General features: G+C 40.4%; 2 protein-coding genes across 13 annotated transcripts in view; one reads left to right on the top strand and one right to left on the bottom strand.

The window, feature by feature from the left end:
- Positions 1–708: 708 nt before the first annotated feature.
- LOC111255246 (uncharacterized) lies at positions 709–3,115 on the bottom strand. The gene is made up of 3 exons (XM_022817004.2): positions 2,761–3,115; positions 1,278–1,344; positions 709–887 (listed from the first exon to the last, which is right to left on the bottom strand). The coding sequence occupies exons 1-3, from the start codon at positions 2,878–2,880 to the stop codon at positions 709–711; spliced, it is 366 nt and encodes a 121-aa protein (XP_022672739.1). The 5' UTR covers positions 2,881–3,115.
- Positions 3,116–3,348: 233 nt separating this feature from the next.
- The window catches only part of raskol (Ras GTPase-activating protein raskol), a 167,157-nt gene continuing 143,877 nt past the window's right edge, over positions 3,349–26,628 (top strand). The window contains exons 1-3 of one of the 12 annotated variants that reach the window (XM_022817002.2): positions 3,349–3,572; positions 3,894–4,180; positions 4,510–5,061. In XM_022817002.2, the coding sequence (XP_022672737.1) occupies positions 4,785–5,061 (277 nt within the window). In that variant the 5' untranslated portion in view covers positions 3,349–3,572; positions 3,894–4,180; positions 4,510–4,784. Of the gene's footprint in view, positions 3,573–3,893; positions 4,181–4,509; positions 5,062–5,578; positions 5,847–7,005; positions 7,160–26,628 lie in introns of those variants that run through there. The other 11 variants (XM_086975748.1, XM_022816998.2, XM_022816997.2 and 8 more) reach the window with 11 other exon arrangements.

Raw genomic sequence — 26,628 nt, 5'->3', positions numbered from 1 at the left:
TCTGAGGATCCGAAAGATATGCCCTGAGGACATTAAAAGCTAATGACTTCTTATTTGCTTTTCAGTTTTCAGAAGAATAAATTGAAGTCGACTTTGGTTTTTCTAACGAAGAAATGCATTATCGACAACATGAATTGATCATAACTTCCTTTTCTGAATGTGGTGTCCTGGGCCACCGTTATGCCCCTATACTTTTCTCAAAAATTAACCTCAGTATTAGTAAAGTTTATGTGCATGTTGTTTATCGTTCTACTATCGTGGATAAGTGTCTCAAAAGCCTTGCGTTTTCTAGTAAACTAGCGCACGGACTTACTACAGCGGATTAGTTCTTTGAGAATATAAGCAGACTCTGGCATGACCGTTGCGCAGCCCACGAATGGATATGCTATTGAGCAAAAGGTTTCGTAACGAAAACGCCCGAGTTGTTTTCTCCTGCTATCACAAGCATTCAAAGAAACTTTCGCATCTTTCCATAGGACCACTGCAAAAGGGCTTGTGACCGGTTTGTCCCAAATTAAGTTTTGACTGCGGTGATTGGTTATGCTGGATAAAGACAACCCTTTTATGTGACCCATCCTGTACATTACTACCGTACCGAAAGTTTTTAAACGCCAGTGAACATACATGACGTTCGTCACGTGTTCAATAGTCGACTACTAGCGTTTACCTGCCGTTTATTGTTTTGCACATATATCACTTAATATTAATTTATTCTTCTTTCTCATGGGCTGGCTTGTCACCGCTAGCTGGTGCAACATCTTTGTCTTCTATTCCCTTAGCCTTTGTGTCGTTTCTAGCCCTAAGGCTTTTCTCGGTTAAAGCAGCAACTCGCGCTTCTTCGCTGCGTTGGACATGAAGATAACCAATAACAGGCAGTACAACACAAGCTAGAACGGGGACAAACGAGAGTACATGGTTTGCATCAAAACGATCTCACTATGAACCTGACGATGGCTACTTTTGGTAAATCATAACTTGAGGTCGATTGTTGAATGCTACGAAAACTCATGTTGTCTTTTACATAAGAATGCATATGTGCACCAATAGCTTGTCTGTTTTCGGCCTGGCGCCAGATGCTTGCAAAAAAATCCTAAGAGCTTAAGTGCAGAAGAAAACATTTTATGAACCCAAGCTGAGAATTATGCCGCAAATAGGTCGCCATGAATTTTGAAGACTTATTCTAGTGATCTAGCCCGATTAGAAGAACAGAAAAGTAATGTATATCTTACTTCCCTGTTTCTTCGTTTTTTTTTTGTGAGACTTCGCGATATACTTACTGGGAATGCACAGAATACCGGTTCCGATGAGGTCTCCCTCCATGTAAAGCATAACCCCAAGTAGCACCTAAAAAATCGAATTTACATATATTTCCTGTTGAAAAGTTCTGACCGTTTTTAAACCAAAATCAAACTTTTTTCAAACTACAATTAGTAAACTAAGCACTAATTGATCGATAATCTGCTATTCTGGTAATACCATGATCCCATTATGGAGAACTAATTTCTTGGCGAGAAGTTTTTTTACTACACCCTTCCATTTACACTGGATCAAGAACTTTAAGAGAGGCGTTTAGAGACCGAAACACAAAGCTATCGTCGCAAAACGCGGGATATACGGAGGATACATTAAAATAGCCAATAGAGAGTTCCCTGAATTGTTGCCAAATAGCTCAAGATATACATGGTCTGGCATTGTGGTGAAGATGAAAAAGACAACGCTTTTTCTGTTCACTAGGTGCCGTCATTCTTTTTCAATGGCTTGTTATAATCTCGTTGTCGTTGTTGACAGTAGAGGTCAGAATGACGCGTTTTGTCGTGCCGGAGCAACGCGGTTGGCTGCTTTAGCGTATCATCAAACACATTCCACCATAATCCTTATCGTTAGTCTTTGCCATAGATTATGGAGCTTTTTATGTATTGCCGTAAGTAATGCACTTCTCATGACCCATAATCAACCGTCCACAACAAAGTAGAATTAGAAATATGATCGAGTAAATTCCTTTATGTCAATTTGTGTAGCGCCCCAACATGGAGCTTTTGTTGTCAGCTTTGCTCATATAGTTTAACACTGTTCGGTTATAGGCGTTTTGTCCTTTGGCGATATCTTGTCTATTTGTGCCGATTTTGACTTGACCAATTTTTAATTTATTCCGTTATCGGTCAATTTTCAAACAAAAGTGACAAAACCTATTTTGCGATAAGACGTTCTGTCCTGAATAGACAGCACAATGTTTTTCCTGAACCTAAGCAGCATTTCTGCCTTTCTCGTATTGAAACTTTGAAACTGCGAAATGCATAAGGCGGTCTTGTCTGGTTCTGAATGCAGCACTATTAATTTTTGTACACCCGCTACTGCAAAGTCTCATCTCTTATCTGATACCGACTTGGATTCCGGACTTCTCGTCTCTACAAGAACCCAATGTAACTAGCTGCGTTTTAACGCAGGAGCATATATCCCTTTCGAAAGTTGCTTCGATTACAGTTCTTCTTGCTTCGACACACTGAAAATCCTAAGTGCTCGAGAATCATCTCTTCAATACCCTCTTGCTAACTTCGCTAATTTGCCGATGGTCCGCTGTTAGAAAAATCAGTATTCGTGAAAGCGACACCATAACTGTAACGGGTCTATTACGCTGAAGCCTGTAAATAGGACTTTCAGTAATACGACATTCTTCCAATCAATTGATATACAAAATCTAATTGTACAGTATGTAATGATTTTCTCAGATACAAATTTTTTGTAAAACTAACGATACATCACCTGAATAATTGTACTGATCGCGACAGCGATGAGAGTTCCGTTGCCGGCCCAAAAACCCCAGAAGCCACCCAAATTACCATCTTCCAACTCCTCGAGCTGGGCTTCAGCTGTCTGTGACATAATCAACTCGATTTCCTAATACCGTTCAAAAGACAGAGGCCTCCAAATGGGTGTAATACGTCAGGCCTTGAAAACGTATTGTCCAACTAATACGACCAAATTTCTGAGTCTCAATCTCCAGTAACACTTCGTTCTACCTTAGATATTAATAATCTTGTTAGGGCTCTAAAGCTATATCACGCTGAGAAGTAAATCTGCTGAATAATTCTAAGTAGTCATTGAAGTGAAGTAAAGCCATTTCGAAAGTCCGTACGACCGAAAGCAGCCATTTCAGTTGTAGCTTTAATTAATATTAAAAAAATGTAGGAACTGAAGGGTAAGTAAACGGCATTTTTTGGTACGGAATAATCCAAAGCATTGTTGCTTAAGAATTTTTTTTAATTAAGTTCAAATGTTCCTATTGTGGTACATATCGCAATAAATATAGAATCTTAGAAACGAAAAGCTTATCACGGAGACAGCCTTTTGGCTACATATTCACTAGTTCCACGAATGCGCACACGAGCTCCCGGTGCAGTCGTACATTTAATTTGTGAAGTATACAGACAGTGATGTATTATAATAATGTACTCAATATGAAGCTGCATGTATTTGCAATCTCTAATACAATAGTTCGTCGACCTTGTATTGTATTGTGACAGGACGAGCGTTCTACCTAGTGAATTAAGCAGTAGAAGGAAGCCATAATCTTAGTAAGTATTCCCAGATTCTTTCCTCTGCCCTACATAACATAAAAGTTAATTACAGCGTTGTTTCATAGCATCTAAGGGCCCTGGCAGCATCTAAAATTTTCCTTCGGCATTAGCCTCCTGACCCATCCTACAGTTTGTTTCGCTATGAAGAACATAAATCTAATAAACACGTTTCTTCAGCACCGTACATTTACCGTTAGTAGTTAGCGACCTTTAGCGTTCTTATTATCTAGCTCAGTTGCTGTTTTCTGTAAACATATTGAACTATATTTGTTTCGTATATTTGTTTCATGCATTTGTATTCACTCGTATCGTCTGGAGTCAAATCAGGCTTCTCTTTGCACGCGCCACGCGCTTCGACCAGTGTCGCTCCCTGGCGGCGATGCTTGAAGCTCCACCCTTTCCGCTGTCGCCCGCCCTTTCCTCGCCTTTCTTGTCGGGCGCACGCGACCCGTCAGTGTCGGTCGGCTTGGCTTGTTCTATCTGAAACAGACAAAATCAGAGGAGTTTTCCGCGTCGTCCATCTCGAGCCTTGCCGTCATCACGGCTTCCCGCCGCGCGCATATGTAATATACGCTCTCCGACGTCTTTCTTAGTTATTCAGCATGGTCAGTTGGTGTGGTCAAGAAATTGTGCTAAACTAGTTTTAGCTACTAGTGCTTTTACATCATATAGTAGGTCGCGTTACATTGTGATGCACTGTATAAAACCTTGATACAACTACATAATATGATGGATCATAATAACAAGGAATAATTGTTTCTGCTATCTTTTATTGATTTGATAAACGGAGCAAAATATTACCTTACTATCAGTGTCATCGTGTGTCTCCAAAATGGTTGTTGATGCTTGCGATCAATGAAAAAGCATTTGTTTGTGGTTAGTGAGTAGTGTTCCGCAGGGATACTTAAGGATATTGTTTTCTTCCATACGTCAGGCGTTCGAGTAAAGGATATATCATTACCACATAGAACTGGCAGGACCCAACTAATTCGAGAATAATTTGTGTATCAAAGTGAGTCATCTGTCGGACAGAACGCGCATGTGCCTCGTGACAAAGTGTGCATTAAGTGTCGATCTTATTCGTTGCTTGCAAGCCTCGCATACCCTCGTTCGCGCGGATCGTAAGTTTCATTTACAAGCTTCTACCCACCTTTCACCGAAAATTCTACCTTTGCGTGTGAGAATTCCCATCCGAACTCTTCAACAAGAATGACGCCGGGGGTGGTGCCCATTGACGACTTGAAGTCAAACACAACAAAAGTAACCACAGCGTCGAAAACAGCCACGGTAGCTGCTTCTACTACTATGAACAGTCATGATAATAATAACCACAGCAGTGGCAACAGTAGCGTGACTGCTAATAGTAACAGTAACAATAACAACAGTAATAGCAACGAGCAGCTTGGCGGCAACGCAAGAGCCACCGAACCCGTGCTTCCTGTAATACAGGAGAAATTTCGCGTTGAAGGATGGCTTTTTGTCAAAGGTACGTTTATCCAGACCTAAATCTGTCGTTGACATGTAGACGATATCTGTGCAAAAAACGTGTAACGTCAATCTTGACCTAGTATGGTTTGTGAATTTTTTTAATGCCTTCGATAATCTGGCAGAAAATTTACAATAGAGCGCTCTAAGAGCTTGCTAGAAAGGTAGCGTTATCGTAATAACTACAAGGATTTGCCAAACGCAACCTAAAAATGCAGTGTAGCTTTATCAGTAGTTTTAGCAGAAAAACAGATTAAAACTATGTTGTCTATTTTCTCGTATTTAATCGAAGTCCGGGTTAGATATTCTAAACTGAAACTTTTCATTTATATATCGCCAGCTAATTTTTGAGCTGAATATAGAAATTTATAAGGAGAGAATGGACATTCGTAAATTCCATCATACTTTAACGAATAAGGATTGTTTTGTGTGTCTTCATGGAATCGGATTCATTTCCACTCGGAAACATTAAATAAATGGTACTTGTCAACTACATTTTGTTCATTTCTATTTTGTAGTCCATCATGGGCTTGTAGATCGCATAACTATTAATGGAGTCAAGTGCGTAAGGAGGAAGATTTCGGAAATAGGCAAGTCTCCGGGACTGCACAAGGAAATGGCAAAATTAGATGGAGCATTAATATGGACAAGCGTTTGCAAAAATTTGATTAAGACATGCAGCTTTTGGCTGTTCCGGAAACTTTTCACGTGATCAATATTGCTCAATCTTGACCTCAGCTTGGCTTCGTTGTTTTTATTTGAGACGCTTTCCCTATTCATATTACTGTGAGTATACATTTTTAATAATATCTTCCCATTAATCAATTTTCTTGAATTTTCTTTAGATCTCACGAGAAAACAGTAACCCTTGACTGCTGTATATCTATTTGTAAATACCTTTTTGATGGACGTTTAATGATTGACATCAAACTTGTGGACGCTCACCGATCCGAGACTATTTTTTAAAACACAAATTTAGTGGTAGACGGCAGTCGATGTGGAACGTTGTAAAAATTATTTGCCATATCAACGAAGTGTCCAAATTAGTGAGGGAAATTCTGCGGGTAAAAAGCATAGACAGGGAAATTCTGCGGGTAAAAAGCATAGACAGGGAAATTCTGCGGGTAAAAAGCATAGACAGTCTCTTTGAACTTGAGCTTATATAACCAATTATATTGCTCTGTTTCCCTGGGTAGATGCAGGTGACAGTAAAAGGTTTAAGCCTGGGGATATCTTTCTAATCCCTTTTAACGTCAGACGAACGTTCAGAACGCATCAATTTTTGGTAGGAAAACACAAACCCGATTTCATGAGGTTATCGGTGTAGGGTTTACGTACTTTTTGGTCGAGAGATGGGTATGTTCATATTAGTATTTTTTTAATGATTTTTTCAGCGTTCTCGAAAATTCTGCTATGCCTCTTATGATGAGGTCATAACGATTATTTTCCTTCCTCTTTTGCATACATGTAAAGCTGAACAGTGGAACCTTTTTTTTGATTAGGATACCTGTAAAACGTTTTGCTAGTCATTAAATTTCCCATATAGCCGTTGTACTGAAGTGAGATCCGAACTAACAAATGCCAGCCATAATGCTAAAAATATGATGCCTGTTTTTCTATTGTTATATATTATTTCACCGACAATTAATTTAGATAGTGAATTGTGATGCAATTATCGTCAAGTTTACCATAATATTTATCATATCATTAACTACGCCAGATTGTAATAAATAACTTTTAGAAGCCTGAGTACACACTCATCTTCGTCTATGTATATTTAAATGTACCAAGGCTGTGAGGCCACGCACACAATTATCAAGAGTCGTAGTAGATTACTTCAGAATTTGAGCCTAATTAGAGAGAGAGGTTGTTTAGTAAATTACTGTCTGTAACTTTTGTAAATCTCTGTCGTTCCTCAAAATCGTCCTACGATGCGTCGCCGCAGTAGATAATCAACTGGAAATGATTCTTCAATGGAGGTGCTACACACAGATGTCATCGTATTGTCTACATCGTCACCTCAACAAAAATGCGACAATAGATGGTAACTTATGCAGCGCCGGTAGATCGTTGTGGTAGCGCTGCTCATGTTGAAAATGGTGAGATATGATCAGCCGCTGGCGACTACTCAATTAGAAACAGTAAATAAGCGTCCGCCTAGCATCGCATCCGAATGACGATACAGTAATCATCATTCAAGTTCTCACTGTGGACGCGTGTCACAACCTATCGTAGTTATATATACGAGTCCTACGAAACGAGTAGAGTAGTAGGTACGTTTGTGTAATTAGACGAAAGCAGTAAATTTTAACTTAAGTCACATATGATACTTCCATCGTTTAGCAAATTATTCCTAATTTGCTAAACGATGGAAGTATCATCGTGAGCGACGATTGTGGACAATGTGATAGGATCGAGCGAACTAAAGCTGATAGCACTGGTAGTGAACATAGTAGTTAGAGATTAACGGATCTTAATAGGGAACGAGAGATGTCAGTCTCCACTATAACAGCTGCGCCTATGTAACTGTTCCGTATGTTAACAGCCTGATTCGTCTCAGTGTTTTTTAGTTGCTTCTCGAAGGTCCAATGTCTGTGTGAGGACGTCCTGTACCACTAAGGTGCAAATGTACGTTCCCGGTAACAAACGGACTAGAAAAAATACCAATTTAGGCTTACTAGCTCTTTTCAGAAATGAACTCCGAACGTTGGTGGGATCACCCGCTTAACATGAATCATTCGAGATGTGATTTCCTATTCTCGAGTGTTAGAATTACCGTTATTTGAAATGACGCCTTGGTGATATTACGGCCTAACCGTTATCCATGTGTCCGAGAAACTAGTATAGATATTCGATCCGTAAATAAATTTAGGGTTTCCATTGTGGCCAATGATCATTATAAGGCTGTCTAATAATGAGTATTGATTACAATGGAAAACGAGACGACAGGGTGTCTAAGATAGTGTTGAGCTGGGGCTGTACTGGGACGTTAGACGTAGGCTGTGGATGTAGCATGATGACTTGCAGCTAAAAAGAGATCTGTGACCCGTTCTAGGTTCGAGGCCAATATTCATAACGTGCCAGATAAACAATATTATATATATATATATATATATATAAAACAAATATACAACAAAAAATTCCTGAACCGAGCGAGTATTTTAGTAATGATACTAATTGCTAGTCACTAGTTATTATTAGTATTTGCTGAACATCAAAGACCAGTCTAGTCGATCATTTTGTTGCAGTGTTTTTCTGTCAAGCAGGCTGGGCTTACGCCCAGTTTAGACACAACATCAAATGCAATGTCTACGGTTAGCGAGATGAGAAGCATGCAAACAAGCCTAAAAATAGACAGGAATCAAGATATTCATAGTCTCTACAAATGCATATAGAAGCATACCTTCTTTTGTTAAACCCCTCGGTGGTTTATATAATCTCAGACAAAATTTCGTCTGTATGACATGATGACCAAGCTAATAGACAGAGAAATGCTTTCGCGCGCCATCTGGCAGCAATTTGACTAAGCGATCGTCTGGCAGATGGAAAATTCCTTCCATGTGTACAGTACTTTCATAATTGATAATAAGACCTTTTCGCCAGAAAAAAAGATTTGTGCTTGTGGGATGACGCTTATATCAACCTTTGTAGAAAAATTGCTGCAGACAACGTCTATATCACAGCACCGTAACAAAGAAGATCATACGTCCAGACAACGCAGAGGAAGTTTCAAAACAAAGAATAATATGCGTCATCGTTCTTCTTACTCACCGGCGTGTATACTTTAACTCCTATAAAGGTATAATGCCAATATGATTTTGTCATTATTAAGGTAGTATAATTGTTGTTATACGCCTCGAGGAACAGTGGATAGATATACATTTGGTCTTGCTTTTTTACTTTTTTCATCCTGCTGTGTATACAGGATTTGCTCCGATGAAATAAATCGCTGTGAGAAAACACGGAGCCCATTTTATCATGTCCCGTATTTGGGGAAACAGTTGAAAACTTTTATGATTTCTGCGTAGTCGTGCTAGTGATTACTTGTGTTATAACTTGAGAAATGTGTATTTTAATAATAGAACTTTGAATGAGAGCTTTGGTATCGATTCTTCGCTATCAAATAATGCCCGTAATACGATCTAATTTACTTGAAATTTACGTAACAGTCTATGCAACAGTATAAATAACAACATGATAATACACCTTTTGATGTATGAGTGAATGGCTAACGAAATGAATCTGCCAGCGCAGTCCACATTTATATTTGTCGTTGACACTTTTAAAATTTTTTCATCTAATAATTTTTTTCGTACGAAAAACGACGCGCAGGAAAAATTTTTGGAACTATATACGTCTATAATTGTAGGACTTTGAACTTGATTTATCGTGCTGTATATAAATTTACATATAAAATTAAATCAAATTTCACCTTAAACACAAGTGGCATATTGTATTAATACCAAAAACCGTAGCGCGTAGTAAATTACGCAGCTACTACAGTAATATATTTCGAGCACGAACTTCGAAACTGTCGAGATGGCTTATGCAATACTTGCATGTGTGTATTCCATTAGTTCATTTATTATAAACTCTCTCTGTCCTGTGATAGCGTTGTCGCCGTTTATCGAGCCTATGAGGCCATCGTATATGAAGCGGTATAGAATCCTTTATAATAACCGTAATATATATATATATATTATTATTATTAATATATATATATATATATATATATTACGGTTATAAGCCGAGAAACCGCGTACTCGAGCCTCCCTGTAACGCGTACATGTATACAATGAGGTGACTCATTTTTTTACAATTTTTTTAGCAGAGGGCCGCTTGCGATTTCAAGTGTTAGCGTATTTACCAGCGCGAGGAACCAGCGGAGCCGAATTTTTACCTCTGACGATGCATCGAGGGAATATTTCTTTACGAATAGGACCATTATATGGAAATATATTGAAATTTCATTTACTCGTAAGATAGCATAGTCTAAAGGACCGTGTGTCAAATCGGGCCTCTTGCGCCCTGCCATGACTCATTTCGTAAACTGTATACTTCAAAGTCATCAAGCGGGGCATAAGCAGCGTCAAACGCGGCTCGACCCTCGTGCCGAACTCCTGTAAAACACTGAAATTAATTACAGGCCGCACGTACCCTGGCCGGTTTTTCCCGTTAGTTTTGATGGCTGCGCCGACTAATTGGTGCGCCAATTAATCGGCGCGGCGGTTTATTTGTAGCGCGATTTATGCCCCTATTACACCAAGCAATTTCTAAATAACACAGGAAATATTCGTTGCGTTAGTTCTTTTTTGCAGCTACTTACATTATGGATAAATGGGTCAATTTTCGTTAACAGGACATGCAAATAATTTCTGTGTTATGGAGAACTGCTGCTGAGTCTCTTATGACACGCAGCCATATCTGTATTTCGAGTGAACATTTTTCATTTATTTATAGCGAATCCAAATTAGTAACAACAGATTTTCCTAATTAATTTCAACCAAATGTTTTCGAATAATAAAAAAATAGTTACAAAGCATCGTTGCCTCTTTCGTGTTGAAATGATCACGTTCATGTCTCTCTATCTGCTTAATCTGTCACTTCCGAAACACCACAATACGGTTGTGGCTACCGAGTGACGGTCTTTACGGCTTGAGGGCAAGCTATCAAAGTAGTAGTATCGTACAGCGGCAAGGCCAATATTATATACATGCGTATATACACAGCGGCGCACCGTATATCGACGGTGCGCCGGCATTATCTGCAAGTTAATCTTGTGCTCTTCGTAGTACGGCTGCCGGATTTGCTTGCTGCAACTGCTTTTTCCATCGACTAGTGCCTTTTGCCATCGAAACTCTTGTTGTCACCGCCGTTGCCGCGCGTCAATGTGGCCCTCGTGTTCGGTGGAGGGTACGAACAAACGTCGGTCGAAAAGAATCAACTTCATTGCGCGCCTGCCACTACCTCCGCTTTGCGTTGAGTCCAAGCTTAGTTAGTACTCACCGCTACTTCCCCGTCGCGGCATAAACACCAGCGAGTCGGCCCAGCAGCGTCAATGTTACAACAACGTTAAACGTCGATACGACCCACGAACCATCTCTCGATGTTTCGTGAGCGTAAGGTCTGTTTTCGATGCGTCTTCCTTTCCTTCTGTGTTTTTCTCCTTGTTCTAAGGCTGCTACGCTGCTGAAGCGGCTGCCGCGATAGCAGCAGATGTCCGATGTTGGCGCTACCTTGATGGAGCCGTTAGCGGCACCGGTGCTGCCCGTAGGAAACGTCCGCTACTGTAACAACTTAATGACAGTACGGTCGGTATTAGCATCGTTATGAACATACACACTACGGGATGAGGCGACGGAAAGGACGGCGGAACAGGAAAGGAACAAGGCACCAGCATGCCACCATAGAATAGAATAGTCCACACTGACTGCTGTTAGATCGATATTTTTTTTGTCGGCGACGGCGCGATTCGTTACCACGTACATGGTCAAAACAGGTAGAACCGTACAGCGGATTTTTCATAAGACTATCTCTTTGGAGCTTCGTTGGGCTTAGACGACGACAAGCTAACCAGATTTTGTTCATTCCGATGGGTGCTCGCGGGTTTCCGATCGATGGCCGGCTATGACCAGTTCGAATATATGCAAAACCTAAATGCATGGCGGTCGCATATACGCAGCTGCTTATCGTTAGAGATATACACAAAAAGATACCACTCTGCGGCACCATTATGCTGCACTTGTATGCACACAATGACACACGCACGTCCGCTAAACGCTTCCGTCGATATTCTGTTAGGCTTTCAGATTCAGGTCCGCTAGCTTGTGTTGTATTATACATTGTCATCACGACAGGATTACAGAAATTAACTGCAATGCTTTTCTATTGAACGCACTTCTCTAGATACTTATGTGAGGCAGACATTCATATTGGAGAAGGCGCTGGGACGAAATAAAACGACTCTATTTAGCTATGGCTTAAAGGCTTTCAAACAATGGCAGAAAAGCCGATACGAGGCCGTGATCATTTGCTAGGCACTCTGGGTAATAGAATAAAGATCAATTTTAGATGTGACAGACATTTTTCGATAGACGACGGATACTGGTTTCATTAGCCGAGTGATGTAATCAAATTTTCACGTTATTCAGTCTCAAGCATACAGCAGATGGCGATAGGCGGAAACTCGCTGGGTGTTGACGCTCAATTCATCTTCGGGATTAAACAATATGTATCCAAAAACTGTGTGTGTGTGTGTGGCAAATCATGCCCTATAATGTAATTCGTTCGTGAAAATTATTCCGGAGCGTTCCGATTCGAAGGCGCACGTGGACCTTGAGCAAACAATCTAGGACATACAGATTGTCAGCTCGGAGTACGTATAGTGAGTAACAGAGTTGGTCCTTTGCACCCACTGAATCTTGGTGGAAGTGAGCTGTGATAGGGATTTAGGGCTGAAAGATACTTTTAAAGGAAGGAAATAATCATAAAACTTAATTCAGCCGGCGCCAGCTTTATACCTTACAAACGAATGAAGTGTGAACTTTTTTTGTAGGGCCCGCTCTTTTCCATTAAAGTCCCGTTTCAACCGAAGGGCTGAAAGCCACTCAAAATCCAGCTAAATGTATACATTCAAGTGACATTATAACTACTGTCAGTTGACTCACGTGTTTGCAATCGATAATACTTCTTATGGGGAGAAGGACCTATCATGTTAAGGTTCATGATGTTCATTCTTCGCCAGTTAGCTAGTATATACTTTTTTTCTTTTCGTCCAAAGACTATCTAATATTATACTTCTGTATGGTGTTCCTCTGAGTGTATGTTTGGAATTGATTGAGAAAAACAATACCATATGCTAAAATTTGGGTTTTTGACATTTGAAGTAACTGGCCTCTCTCAAAATATATGGAGGAAACTGTGATTTGAGAAATATGTTGGATCAGTCAGTATTTTTACGGTGACGGTCTGCAAAGTGCCAAAAATGACTTCAATTCTGTCATCTGCTCTCGTCTTGATGCTTAGTCGTAATTGCGAAGCAAATTGACACACTTTAGAAGAAAGAGGGTATTTTTACGTTGAATCATGGTAATTCCTATCCTCACGATAGATACGTATACACCTCGCTAACAGAAAATTTCAGAAAATGCAACATTATGGACCGTGTAATGTACAAATTGCCGATTACAGATTTTTGTAAGCATACATTTTCTAGATTTCATCCAATGAATTCCACATGTACAGATGTGCATGATGTAATACTGCATACAGGAAAGCTTCGTCCACGTAAAGACGTTCTTATATCCCAACGATTGGAAAAAATCAGTTAATAATTCTCCATTGTTCGGCGTTCAGCTTTCTCTACGTACAGTCATCAGCGTCTTGTTGTTCATATCAGCCGACCAGTTAAATTCGGAAGGACCGACTCCACATTTAAACGAGCATTGTACAGGTAAAATGTAAAAACCGTGTAACCTAACCGATTCTAGCTGCGGTAATAGACGACGGTATCCAATTCGCTTCTTGTATCTACCGGCCTTCCCCACGAGCCCCTTATGATTCCGGCTCCTCCTGTCGCTGCTTTTTCTCTGACATGGTGATCAGTGACAAAAATAAAACGTCGCCGACGCCGTTCAAGGTTATTGCCTGCTGATGGATCTTTATTCGGCCACTGTATATCGGATGGCTGCTGTCGGATTTTGGGGCGCGTCTATTCGACACAAGTTTGTCATAGAAATAGTACAGTGTTTGTCACCAGCTGTAATAGCTCTTTTATCTCAGATTGCTCTTCCGCTGGTTCGAAGTTCGAACGTTATACAGTGCTGTAAACGGAGAGGGTCATCGGTAACAATAACAATGACAATTTCGAAAGAACTGAAAAACTGTTCGCAGCTGTTCCGGTTAAACCGTGAACGTCACTTGGATACCAGCAAACACAACAGCAGCAGTAACAACGACAAGATAAATACAAAATCAGGGTCGGTTACTTAGCACGCCTCAGATGCTAATTACTAAGAGCCGCTGTTGTTTACTGTCCTGAATCCGTTGCCCAGTAACTGCCGCAGAGGTAAGCCGAAGCGTTTTTATTAAAGTTGTGAAAAAAAAAAAAAAAAAAAAAACTACACAACTATTATTGAGACCTTAGAAGATTAGTTAGTCTTGGATCGCTAGGGATAGCAAACTAGCGTGAGCGCTGGTTCATTAGGTGTGAATCGTATTAGTGACATAAATCGTTCTATTTTACGTTCCTCATTTGATAAACCAGTCGATCAGCGTGTACGATAATAATGCTTGTAATAATAATAACAACCCAGTATGATAACGCTTGGGCCTATGATTAAATTGCTGGTATACGTTGTATTGTCTTTGGAGCTATGAGTTGTGGGGCGTTTGATAGACAAGTCGCTCTGGGCAAATAAAGTAGCTGGCCAGACGGGCGAATACTAATATATGTGCGACTTACTCAACCTGCGTATGTATATGTTTATAAAACGTGAACCGTCTAAATCCGAACTGTATATCGTTTATGAGCGTTGGTCTTCGAACTTCCGGCTGTTTCCATCCTCGTTGCCCTTTATTCACTGGACTTTCTGCACAAACAGGGTACGACATCTAAACTGGGATTAATACATGTATTTGAATAGTTATTCTAAACGAACGTGCTTATTCAACATAACCATCATTTATTAAGATCAAGTCTTTAAGTAGGGACTTAAACTGCTTAACTAATAATTTTAAAAATATTTTTTAACCCGCAAATCTCTTGTTAATTGTAAGCGCGTAAGTTAGTATTATTAGCCGTTACTTTATTAAGGTGTCGCTTGAATATGCTAACACAAAAAAAATTCAGAAGCGTCGCAACTAATAGAGGCAACAGGTGCAGAAGAGCGTAGAAAAGTCTCAAAAAAACGATCTGTTGAACCTGCTTCTCCCTATCGGCAATCGATATTCCAGCCTCCAAAATCATTATACAGGTCAGTTCATAGATTTGTCTTCATTGAGATGCCCAATGGCACCAGGCGATCCGTGCACGAACGTTATTGAAAGGAACTGATCTTTATATTCAGTAATTGCATCTTCCGGTTTCCTCCACTTAGAACCACCGAAAAGATGCAAACTGATTGGCTACCAATTGCTAAGTCTCTAGCAGCACCATACACACTACGTATGATTCATACATAAAAGTATCTGTTTCCCGCGCTACATACGTTTTGCGTGAAACCAGTGCACCCATTGAGTAATCATCGTTTGCCTACTCGTGCTAGAATAAAGAAGTTGATAGATGTTAATGTTTAGCGGTGCCAGTGAGTGATAAAACGCATCAGCTCGTTAGAGAAAAAGGGACCTTCTACAGTGTAAACTATTACAGTGACATGTATGTTTGCCCGTGCGCGAATAATTCTACGACACCTTCGGTACAGGTATATAGAGGAGGAAAATGCAATGAATGAATACTTCAAAATGGTTAGGGCAACTTTGATCCGAAGAAGTGGAGTACCTTCGACCAGTGCCAGAGGTGTAAGTAAAGATGACAATTGATATGGTCGCCTAATGGGTTGCTGGCTACATTTGGATGTGTTACACGGGTAAATTTAGTCATGCGCTGTGTGTCCCGTACAGCAAAGCCGCTCATCGAGAATATTGGCTATACTTCTGTAAATGTTAGCAGCATATTTCATAGTCTGCTGGCACAAATAATTTAGAAGATATGTACAAGTTTAGCTACATACAGATCTAAATATATGCAAGCTAGCTCATGCAAGGTGGGTCGTTCGTTCTTGACGTACCAACGTCGAACTCGAAATGAATAACACCAGTTTGTCAAACACGCATATCATCAAAATCATGCCGTGGGTGGCAATATTTGCCATTATAATTTGAATATTGTGTGACTTAGGGGACCACTCGGAATTCTCTACGAGCTCAAAACAGGATACAGTTTTCTATAAATTTTAACAGAAATTAACTGCCAGATTCATGTCAGGTACGGTCTTTCAAGGCGCTAATAAGGCCATCTATTTCAATAGGCTTTAGTGTCAGAAAAGGCTCATAAAGTACTTAGCGGTGCTAAGTGGCATCAATGGCACGGTCCCGTTGGAATAACAACACATCCGAATAAAATTTTGAAAGAAGAAAGCCTTCTAGCATATTTCTATAAAGACTCTGTTGACAGTTAGGTAAGAAATATCAATCTGATGCTACTTCTTTACCTGACCGGGGTCATACGCTCATTTTAGCTCTTTAAGGGGATTATTAGTTGACAAGGTCAGGATTTTGGTATGCCTATAAGCAATCAAATAAAGATACGAAAAATAGAATTTCTGATACAAAATTAGGAATGCGTTGCAGCTATTGTTTGGTGCTTGCAGTAAAAATACGAGGCTTCGTACCTACTGTAGACCTAAATCCCAGAGCATCATGTGTAGCACACATCAAATCGTACCATAACGTTTGCCTAACTGTTTTGGTCGCTTCGTAGCTTCCGCTACGGCATCAAGGGCTTCTTTCCTTTCAAGGAATCCAGATCGTCCGTGAGCGACTAAGACGAGAGCCGACAAACCCGATCGTTTTCAGCTTTTGCATAAAGATGTCCTAAAAATTGGAGCATGTCTATCGTAAGGTGTACGATATCGTCATAAATATTCAGCCATGGAAGAACCGTTTTTGGGTAAAAGCTGATGACCCCACTTTTTTGACTCAAATCTGCGATGAAATAGTATCGTCTGCAAATTGTAAAGACTACCCCTTCTCTGTATAGTCGCGATTGAAATGTAAGGCAAACATTCGAATCAAGTCAGTTTATCGGAGACGGATAGACGACGGTGAACAGAAAACAATGTACAGCTTGTGCTTTTAGAATAAGTGTTAACCTAAAGTATAATAATAAGAAGAAGAACAACGATAAGGTATTTGGTCGCGAGAATTTTGTCAATTGCTTTTCCCCCCTGCGCTAACAATCTGGTTTTGTGGGGCAGTGTTTCACTCACAGATCTTACTTTTCCTATATAAAAGCATTTTATTAAGCGGAGCCACCATATTTTTGAGTTCTTTCTCCACCTTCTTACGGGAGCTGTCGTTTGCTACAAATTGCCTGGTTCCTCACTTCGTAAAAAGGTCTAGTAAAATTCTGCTATTATTTCTGCAGTTTAATTGGAGCGCTTGATGCATATTTGTGCATATTTGCTGGCAGACGGCCAAAGCAGCTTTACCTTATTGCATCTATACGGTTAGCTTCGTTCATTGGGTGAGGGAGTTTCCGACTAGCTGGCGTCTTCCTGAAGCCGCCTTCCTGGCGACCTCTACATTGTCCCACTTTTTGCTGGCACGCTCCGTACTCTCTTCATGGTCTCAGCTCCATCAGGACTATCGCCTTTCCACACGAAGCGGCCACACGTAGCGGTTCCCTTTCTTCCTTCGTAAAGAGGTCGTCCGCTTCAAAGTCGACCAAAACGAAGCATGGTCCTCTTCTACTGCCGTAATGTTAATCTTGCCACTATTTCATAAGCTTTTCGTTCATTTTGGTTCCCTTAGAATTTTTCACTCTGCGTTGCACAAATATTAAAACGCGACCCGAAGCATGGATACATATATCGTCATATTTGATGGAATGCCTTCAAGTTAAAAAGTCATATATTGGAATGTATGGCTGCCGAAATGAATTCTAGTTAATAATAGGTTAAGATGCTAAGTATCGCTACAAACAACTGGAGTCTACAGCACCTATTTTCAAACACCCTATGAGAAGTACATCTGTCAGTCGGCTAAGCGCTACTGTAGCTCGCTCTCAGTAAATCTGCTTCAACAAGGTTTCGAAGTTCTAAGAACGGTACTATTGAATAGGGAACTCGCTTATTAGTTGAAGAACTTTTTACATAAACATACTCCCCGTTTTTGTATTCTTCGACCTAGTGCCTGAGGATTCACAGCGCTACGGCAATCTCTTTTCTATTATGGCCTGTCTTCAGCTCCTTCCTCCTACAGCCCGCTATAATCTGCATACATGGTTGAAGGAACCTTTCTACCTCAGGGTTTCCCACCCGGGCTTCGTTCCCCATCGACCACCACCATGATTGGATTCGCACTTCATTTAGTGCTTTCTGATAACTTATTGAGTTTCTTATGAGTAGGCGTCGTTAATACCGTGTGTTGAAAGAATAAGTTCCAAGACGGCGTTCGCACTTCATTGAATGATTCGGAAAGTGAAGCTGTCCCGAATTTCGTTCCGTATATTACCTACTCTAGCTAATCGTATCAAAGCAGTTATTGATTGAGCTAAACTAGCTATGAGTCTGCTCCATCTGGGTACGTTATGAGAAGTCACACAGTCTAAAACAAAGGAGACAAATTTCGGCAAAGCTATTCTTTCGTTACGGAGCTAATCGAGTGAATTAAAAAAGGCACTAAATAGGGGACCGTCAGTTGTCACTCACGGGTTGCATATGGCGTGGAATTACCTCAGCTGAATGGGTTGTGCTATTGAGTGGGCAATGAAACTAGGGACGGTTCCATACCGCTGCATGTTCGAAGTTGTTTCGGTATTAGCAGTTCCTACAGATTCATTGCGGTATATATATTTCGTATTCTACGTAGTAGGTATCTTCATTAATCAAATTAGCATCTCATATAGGTTTTATAAAAGCAATATCGGACCGTGACACTTCGCGGATTCTAGAGGTTCTGTCCATTAATATCGACCGTATAGCCGATGTAGGAGGATTACCATCTTGCTACTCACGACTTTGACCTTTTGCGCCAATATCAGTCCGTTAACATAGCCCGCCATTACATTGTCCTTGTTATGAGTGCGCATACACAAATGTATATATACATATACTTGGCAATTACCACAACGACAGAACGCACGGTCAGTGGCCTAATGGACTATGGCGATCACAGACATCCACAGGAGAAGGTATTATCGCAAGGAAATGTAATGTTCCGCCGTTGCTGATTTTCAGTCCTTGTGCCTTGAAAAATTTTTCCTCGCTGTCTATAGAGATAGTATACGTACTAAAAGCGAGAAACGTTTTTCAATTAGCAAATTTGACAACAGATTTGTATTTGTGCTACCTACGGCTGGTCGGATGAGAAAATTCCGTTTCGACATTAAAGAAGAATGGGCTGCTGTGAAGAAAATCATGAAGATGTTACGAATCGATTATATTATCAATAATAGTCGCGTAAAAGTTGCCGCTATTTGCTACGTCGAATATCTTATGTATCTCTGTACATTACATGTAACGTAAATTGCTTACCGGTTATGTTTCACAAGCGGAACTACAAGAGTGGAACAGCTGCGGCTAACTTAGTGCGGTGAACCTTTGCCGTTAGACCTGATGAAAATAGGTAATTTGTAAAGTTCCCTAGGTACACCTAGAAGCCGCACTTTTGAGCAGCAGAAATTTAAGACCGATATCTGCCTTCAACGCATTTTCAGTTCCAGTATCAAAACGATTGTTTGCCTTTCTTAACTTTCAACGGTGCTTAAAGCTAGCAATTTCAGAAATTCACCTATCGTAAAATCAGCAAAACTTATTCGTACTTCTTGGTTGACTCTCCTGTAACAACGCAATTGTTTCCATAGAAGTAATGCAGGGTAAAGTATGTGGTAAGTTGCACGTAAAAAACTTCAGTTAATCTTCGCATTCGAGTGTATAATGCTGGCCACAATTTAAATTCACGTACAGAATGTTTTTAATAGACATTCGGCCTTTGCTTTGACTAGAGCTGGTCCAAGTGCATCGAGGTAAACATCGAGGCAGGCGTTTGCCAAGAAAAAACTCCATCAGCTTCAAATCAAGCAAAAAACCAAATCATGGAATCGTGCTATAAATCAAAAAGCAAGGAATGTATCCGAAACACAGACGCCGATGTTTAAGTAGCAATACAAAACAGATTCCTCGTCTCCAGCCCTAAGCAAAAGACTAGCCAGCTATTCGGTATGATGACGAAAACTATGATATATATCGACTGTTTTAATTGTTTTGTTATTAATGTCTGCTAGGTAGCAAATTTACTACTAGCTCTTATATAAGCTTATTTACAGTGTTCCCTTGCAAGCGACTGCGTCCCCTTCTAGAAAAGTTATTTCCTCGTTAAATAAACTAACTTATTCTGCTTTTCTCTATTTAGTAAGGCTTTTCGAAAAAGTGTAGGTTCAAAACAACTGCTCCGTAAAGTAACTAGTTTCTCCCTTGGTGAACTGCTAGGCTGAGCCTTTACTACGTCTATTAAAACAACTACTTTAGATTATTTTTTTAAATTGCCGCAAATCTGAGTCGCAGGTCAAAGTATTATACTTGAAAACTATTAAAAACTGAACACAAAGCGGTTAATTGTCTTCAAATGAAGTCTTGGTGCGTTGCTGTGAAAAACGTATTTCTTAACAAACCAAGCTCGATACCGTCAGCGTGGTAATTGTTAATGCTAAGCAAACATAACTGGCAATTCTGAAGACCGATGTTTTTTTCTAGCTTGTCTAAGCGTACTAATCCTATTGTCCGTTATAGATGGTCTATCAATCAATGCAAGCACTCTGTGGACGCGTTTCCTACGGCAATTCAATATAGCGTTAAGTCTATATGAGAATATACAGACTGTATGCAAACGAAGCTTCGTTTCTTTGTCTATCTATAACAATGCAATTATTACTGTTGTTCTCTATATGGTTCAACGTTTCGTGAGTCGGCTAAAGTTTTTGACTTGCGAAATTGTTCGTCTGAACGAGACGTTCAAGCCGATTCTTTCCCTGTGAAAAAGATATTTGCTATTACCCCATCTTCCGTACCAAAGCGAACTAATGGCGCTTGCTGGGACACGTCCCTGCGTCTATTTATGGAATTATTTCATCCATAGTTATAAGAGCGATAAGGGCCAGTTCCGATTTGTTATTTTCATAATTTGTTTTCGCTCAGCACCGCCAAATATCTGTGTAGATATGTATTGGGCCTGCTTAAATTGTCAAAAGCAATGCTACTCATCATCACGACGAGAATCGTATATGGTGACTAAGAGCAATGTATGTTTAGGTACTTATCGCTATATCCTCAGGCAACCTCCGTACATATGGATAGTCATAGTTATTACCATTACAATTTATAAGAGAAGAATTGTTGTCATCAATTTCTTGTTGATTCATTAATTATGCCATTGAATATACGGTTCATAACCCGGTTTGTATTTTCACTGGTCTCTGCAAGCAATTTTAGAACGCACTCGAACGGCATGACCGATAACGGCTTCTAGATGACGTCATGTATCTCTTCATTTAGTGATGCAATTGACACCGATGTAGAATCTAGTCAGAAACTAAACACAGGATTAATAAGTGTTCTGTCTAGTAATTGAAATCCGGGTCTTCGTTAGGGTACCTTCAGTATGTGGGCGACATTGTGCTTGTGAATTGACCCTGGTGAAATGTTGGATGCAGTAGGCGTACTTTCGTACACATTACACATACATATGAGGAAAACCAGGCCACTGCGTTGTCCAGCATTATAGCCTGAGGCAAGAGTAACTTCCCGAGAAGGCTGAAAACTAGACATTGCCAAAAGGACAAAGTCTGTAGGGGGAGGATGAAGCAAGGCAAAACGGGCTTACCTTGAGAAGCGTCCCAGACGACACCAGACATCACATATACGCCCAAATTCACACACACACAAGTCTCAGTCCCGATAAATATGCATATATAAACATACATTATATAATCGTTTCGCTACAAGGGACACAAAACGTGGATTCTTAGTCTATGGCATTATCAATGAACTTCTCGTACGAATAAAGGACATTTATTGCAATCAGCATTAGCCTCTGTAAATAAGCAAATTACTTTGTGTTATTTAAAATACTTAGTAGTTGGGAGAAAAAATAGTTTTTTCGAGATAGCGTTGTGGAGGGACTGGTTGTCCTTTCGTATTCTGCCCGTTAGCAGGTGAGCCATCGGTTGAATCCTTTATTATTGGTAACTGGTGTCGTAGATCGTTTGCGTGAATAATATAGAAATGCGACATCCCATCATCTTCTTTAATGATTACCGAAATTAGACCAATTGCTTAAGCCTAATTTCAACTGTTTTCGCATCTCGAACTTTCTACCAAACTCATAGAATATTTCTGAGGTTAAGAAGGCCGTTCAAAAGCTTTTATAACCATGTCTCTTCTTCTTAAGGTCACTTTCTATAAGAGATTGGAGAAACGTTATTTCAGGAGTCCTATCAGAATCTGAGCTTGTCCTTCCCTGTTCCCAGGCTCTTCATAACGGCACTACCAAACGCTGGTGAGGCTGCTTTCAGCAATGGTAATAGGTGGAATACGGACTGGCTTTCCCTTAGCAATGGGTACAGCGGCCCCGCAGTGATCCTGATTGTTTCCAGCAGTGGCGACGGTGGCTGGCAGGATGAAGCTTCCCCTGAGTCCATCTAAATCGTTGCCTCGGCCGAGACACAGAAGAATTCAAAACAGTCCCCTCCAGCCCTAGGGCTATAGCGCCACCTAGGGCATTTCCAGAGCGGTGGGAATTGCATGGCATGATAAAGAACGTTGCGCAGCCGTCAACTGAGTGTTGAATTGTTATGACATGTTGTGTATATGGTTATGTCGACAAGCTGATGTAACAATAACAATAAAAATAGCCCGTGCCCTGGTGACGTTCATTACCACAATCCGCGCATGCTAAAGCAGACAGTTTTCATCTAAAAATAGTCACCGGTGGATGAGTTGAGCAAAGGGAATTGTATCTGTCATAGCAGTGAAGAATATAGTACACGAATAGATCATAATATTAGATAATACATGAGCAGACGATTTTTATCTAAAAATAGTTACCAGTGGATGAGTGCAGCAGAAGAAATTATATCTACCAGAGGATAATAACAACAAAGTCTGCCCAAGCTAACAGATCTTATCCTATGATCACTCTAATAATAATACTGATCTCGGTTTATGTGGTTCCCGGTATTTATAGTCCCAACGATAAGCATGGCTAGTACGAGCTCGCTTGAGTTTCATGCAAAATTGTATAGGTTAGCTTGGCTAGAAATGATGCATGTATGCCCATACTTTCGATAGACTTACTAGATATTGTTTCTACGTATGTCTTGTAGAAGGCGTTGTGACAACATCACAGGGCACAGCTGATAAGGCCTGAACAAGCATATAAAAGTGCCTTCAAGAGTCAGTAGTAGCTTCTTGAGGGTAACAAAGAGCGACAGACATTTTATTAATTGTTCCATTTCTGCCATATGCCGAATCGCGATTACTTTATGCGAAATATTCAAAATACGGAACGCTTAGACAACCGTAGGTTTGCTTAAATCATTGTTATAGTACAAATTTAAAGTGGCAGGGCATAATACAGTTGAAGGTGCATGCTCCAAATACGCAGGTGATTCGAACATTTAAGGTGGAAGGAGGCAATAAAATCAGGATGTACGGAAAAAACTCTTTATTCACTAACGAACACATTAATTACGCACAAATTTACCGAGGCTACCGACTCAAACATTAGAAACACCACAAGTCTTAACTTGGAACTCAGAATAACTTGAAATTATCTAGTAGAAACGCCGTCATATGCAATTTCGTCTTTTTCTCCGCGTAACGGTCGTGGTTCCTTTTTTGTGCTATAAACTTCAGACATGACTGTATCCACTCTTGCACGCATACATTGTCAATGTCATCGTCTTTGCTGCTTCCACGAAGGGCGCTGTTTGCACATTGTCAAACGGCACTTAGCTGCAAAAGTACACACTATATCAAACGACTCTAAGCTCTCTACAGAAAATAGAGCCGTAGCATTACCTTAGCACATGGACAACTTCCTCGGTCCTTCACAGCCATTTCTCTGACGTTGTGGCAACAACAGATGGCTTCTTTAGCGGAAGAGGGAGGCTCCATTGGGAGCTACTTAATAGAGCTAGCCAATTTCAAACTTCGTTTCCCGTCCTGCATCGATCTGAGCATGTGGTAATCCAATAAAGCAAGGGAAAAGAGCGGGTATGAAAGAGTTTTCCATCTAACATCGTCGGTCAAAGCAAGACTCCGTGGTCTAATCAACAAAATTATATTGGCTTCGGTGTTCCCATGTAATAACATCACCGTGTGTCCGAAATTGTTTGGGTCAGTTTTCTAGCTCACCTCAACCAGTTGATTGACCTTTTATACTGCCTGGTAAAGCAATTAATATGGATGCAGTGTTTCCAAGCTGCGTTATATAATCACACAGAGAAACGGTAATAATGAGACCGGTTTAGCCGCAAAAGGAACGAACCCTTTAGGCGGCAAGCCAAACTCTGCTGTACATACAATGTGTGCTTGGAATAGTTGTCGCATTGCCAAAATAGTATATCAGCATTACCATTATATTATAAAAAAAAAATGTTTCACAAAGTCCTATTATTCAAAAATGCATTTATTGCGCCTATCAAGCTATTTGCGCCATGTCAGATTAACCCTAACAATCATATAGCTTAATTTTTTATTATCAACTTAGAATTTGTTATTACATGGTGGTAGGCTTGGACAGGTCGAATCCAAGGTTTCCATTTTCTTACAGGCAAATTTGATGGCTCAACTAATTCGTTCAAAGGGTCAGAACAAACATAACGGGTGTAAGTGTTATATATGACACAATGTGAGTGATACTATCTTTGAACTAGGACATTTAACGAAGTCGGTATTCTATTTTCTAGAAAAATCAGAGGCATTAACGTTAGGTAATTAAGATTTAGCGACGACTGCTCCTGCTAAAAATATCTATCTCGCTTTTATTACGCCATTTTGACTAGGCAAGATTGAACGATTAGGATATTTCTACTCATTGGCACAACACCCAAGACTGCATTCTCCCTTTTCTGGAGGAAATCTCGTTCATCTGTCATAGCAGGTGTCATATGTATCTGACAGAGATAGATAAGCATCTGCTGCCTTCGACGTGTGTACGGTAGCATTTGTCGCCTGCAGCTTATGAACGCTACAAAAAACACTGCTCCTGATCGCCTCCGACCGGTGCTGATTATGGTCCGCCTCGTAGCTGCGGATGTCATGGAAAAAGGACGTTGCCGTTCTCGTACGCCAGAGGTCGCTAGCTTCGACGAAACATAGAGTATTCCTAAGTGCGGCAGGGTACTAAGCAAAATCACGAGACAACAGGAAAGACCTTTAGATAGATAAAAACGCACGCGTACATACACCCATAGAAAACTCTTCTGAACCGTCTGAACGTAAGGCGGAGTACGTCCACGGCATATTTGCTTTGTCTTAGATGTATTCCACTTAACTCAATTCAAACGCGTTCAACATCAATGATGGGAAAAAACGGTAATGGCAAGCAAACGAATAATTTTCGCTAGCAAATAAAAGCCGCGGCGCCTTCTGTTTGCTGGTCTGATCAGTTATCGCTATGGCCTCACCTTTTCGTATTGGTAAAGCCTACCATAGATCGGGTTTAGTGTTTTTATTCTATTCAGCTTTTTCTTTGCGTTTTTATATGAGCGTATCGTATGAGTACTAGGGCAATCGTCAAGGCGGAACAGGGATTTATCATATAAGAATGGTTAGCTTTGCACATTTCATGATTAAGGTCTCCAAGTAACTTATCAACAAGACTTTAACTGAACGTATATTTCAATGAATTGTGGCTAAAGACCGCGGGTCGTTTTCGTAGGAACGCGGTGCTTGAAGATATAAATTCCTTTTAGCTGAAAATCTACACACCTCCTCAGAGAACTTATAACGGAACCGTTTGTTCAATTAATAATTCGAAATGTGTTAATATTTTCAAGTGTTCCAATAGTTTGGTCTAACTTTGCGTGCATCTTCTGTACGTTCCCGCTGTTATTATCCATAGTGCTCTCGCTAGAGGGTTGTGGTCGACAGATGCACCAGCATCGTTCCTTTGTTCTCCGCTTGCTCGGAGCAGGTCCTTCTGTCGCTTCTAGCGAGTCCAATTCGACCAGACAAAAAGAGCTGTGCACTCGAGTGTATTTAAGGATATTTTTCGATACACAGACGAAACGCTACTTGACCATCGTTTGACTAGAACGTGCGCTGGGAGCAGGTCTTATACCCACAACAATTGCTACCATATATATTCTATGTTTTTTTCATCGCGCAGTTAGTCTCGAGTTCAGTGTGACACGTGTTTTAGGCGCCTTTGCAATATTTCATTTCGTCGTTACCTAAACTCCAATTACCTTTCCTACCCTTGATGCCGTTCTCGTAAAAAAAATCACATTACGGATCGATGCGCCAGTGCCACACTTCTCTGGGTGAAGCTTTAAGCTGCCTAAACTGCGGTGTATAGGGGTATAGAGATAGAAAGAGAGTCAATTGGTTACGGGTCGAGGTAAATTTCCGTTTCTATACAGTATTACGCCGCATACCTCAAGCGAATGTGTTTTCAATTTCGCTATCTAAAAGGACTGTATGTTAATGATAGAAAAGATCACCTTGGCAACATCATATATAATACTATTTAGTAACTTGATTCTATCAAGTTATATACACGCTACAAAGTGTGCTTGGCGGGCTTTATTTAGTCAAAGCTATATTCAGCTATGTCAAACGTCACC

Source organism: Varroa destructor, unplaced genomic scaffold, assembly GCF_002443255.2.
Source record: "Varroa destructor unplaced genomic scaffold, Vdes_3.0 BEIS01000001.1, whole genome shotgun sequence".
Lineage (NCBI taxonomy): Eukaryota > Metazoa > Arthropoda > Arachnida > Mesostigmata > Varroidae > Varroa > Varroa destructor.
The sequence above is the reverse complement of the archived record's forward strand: the minus strand, read 5'-3'. Positions and strand labels throughout refer to the sequence as shown.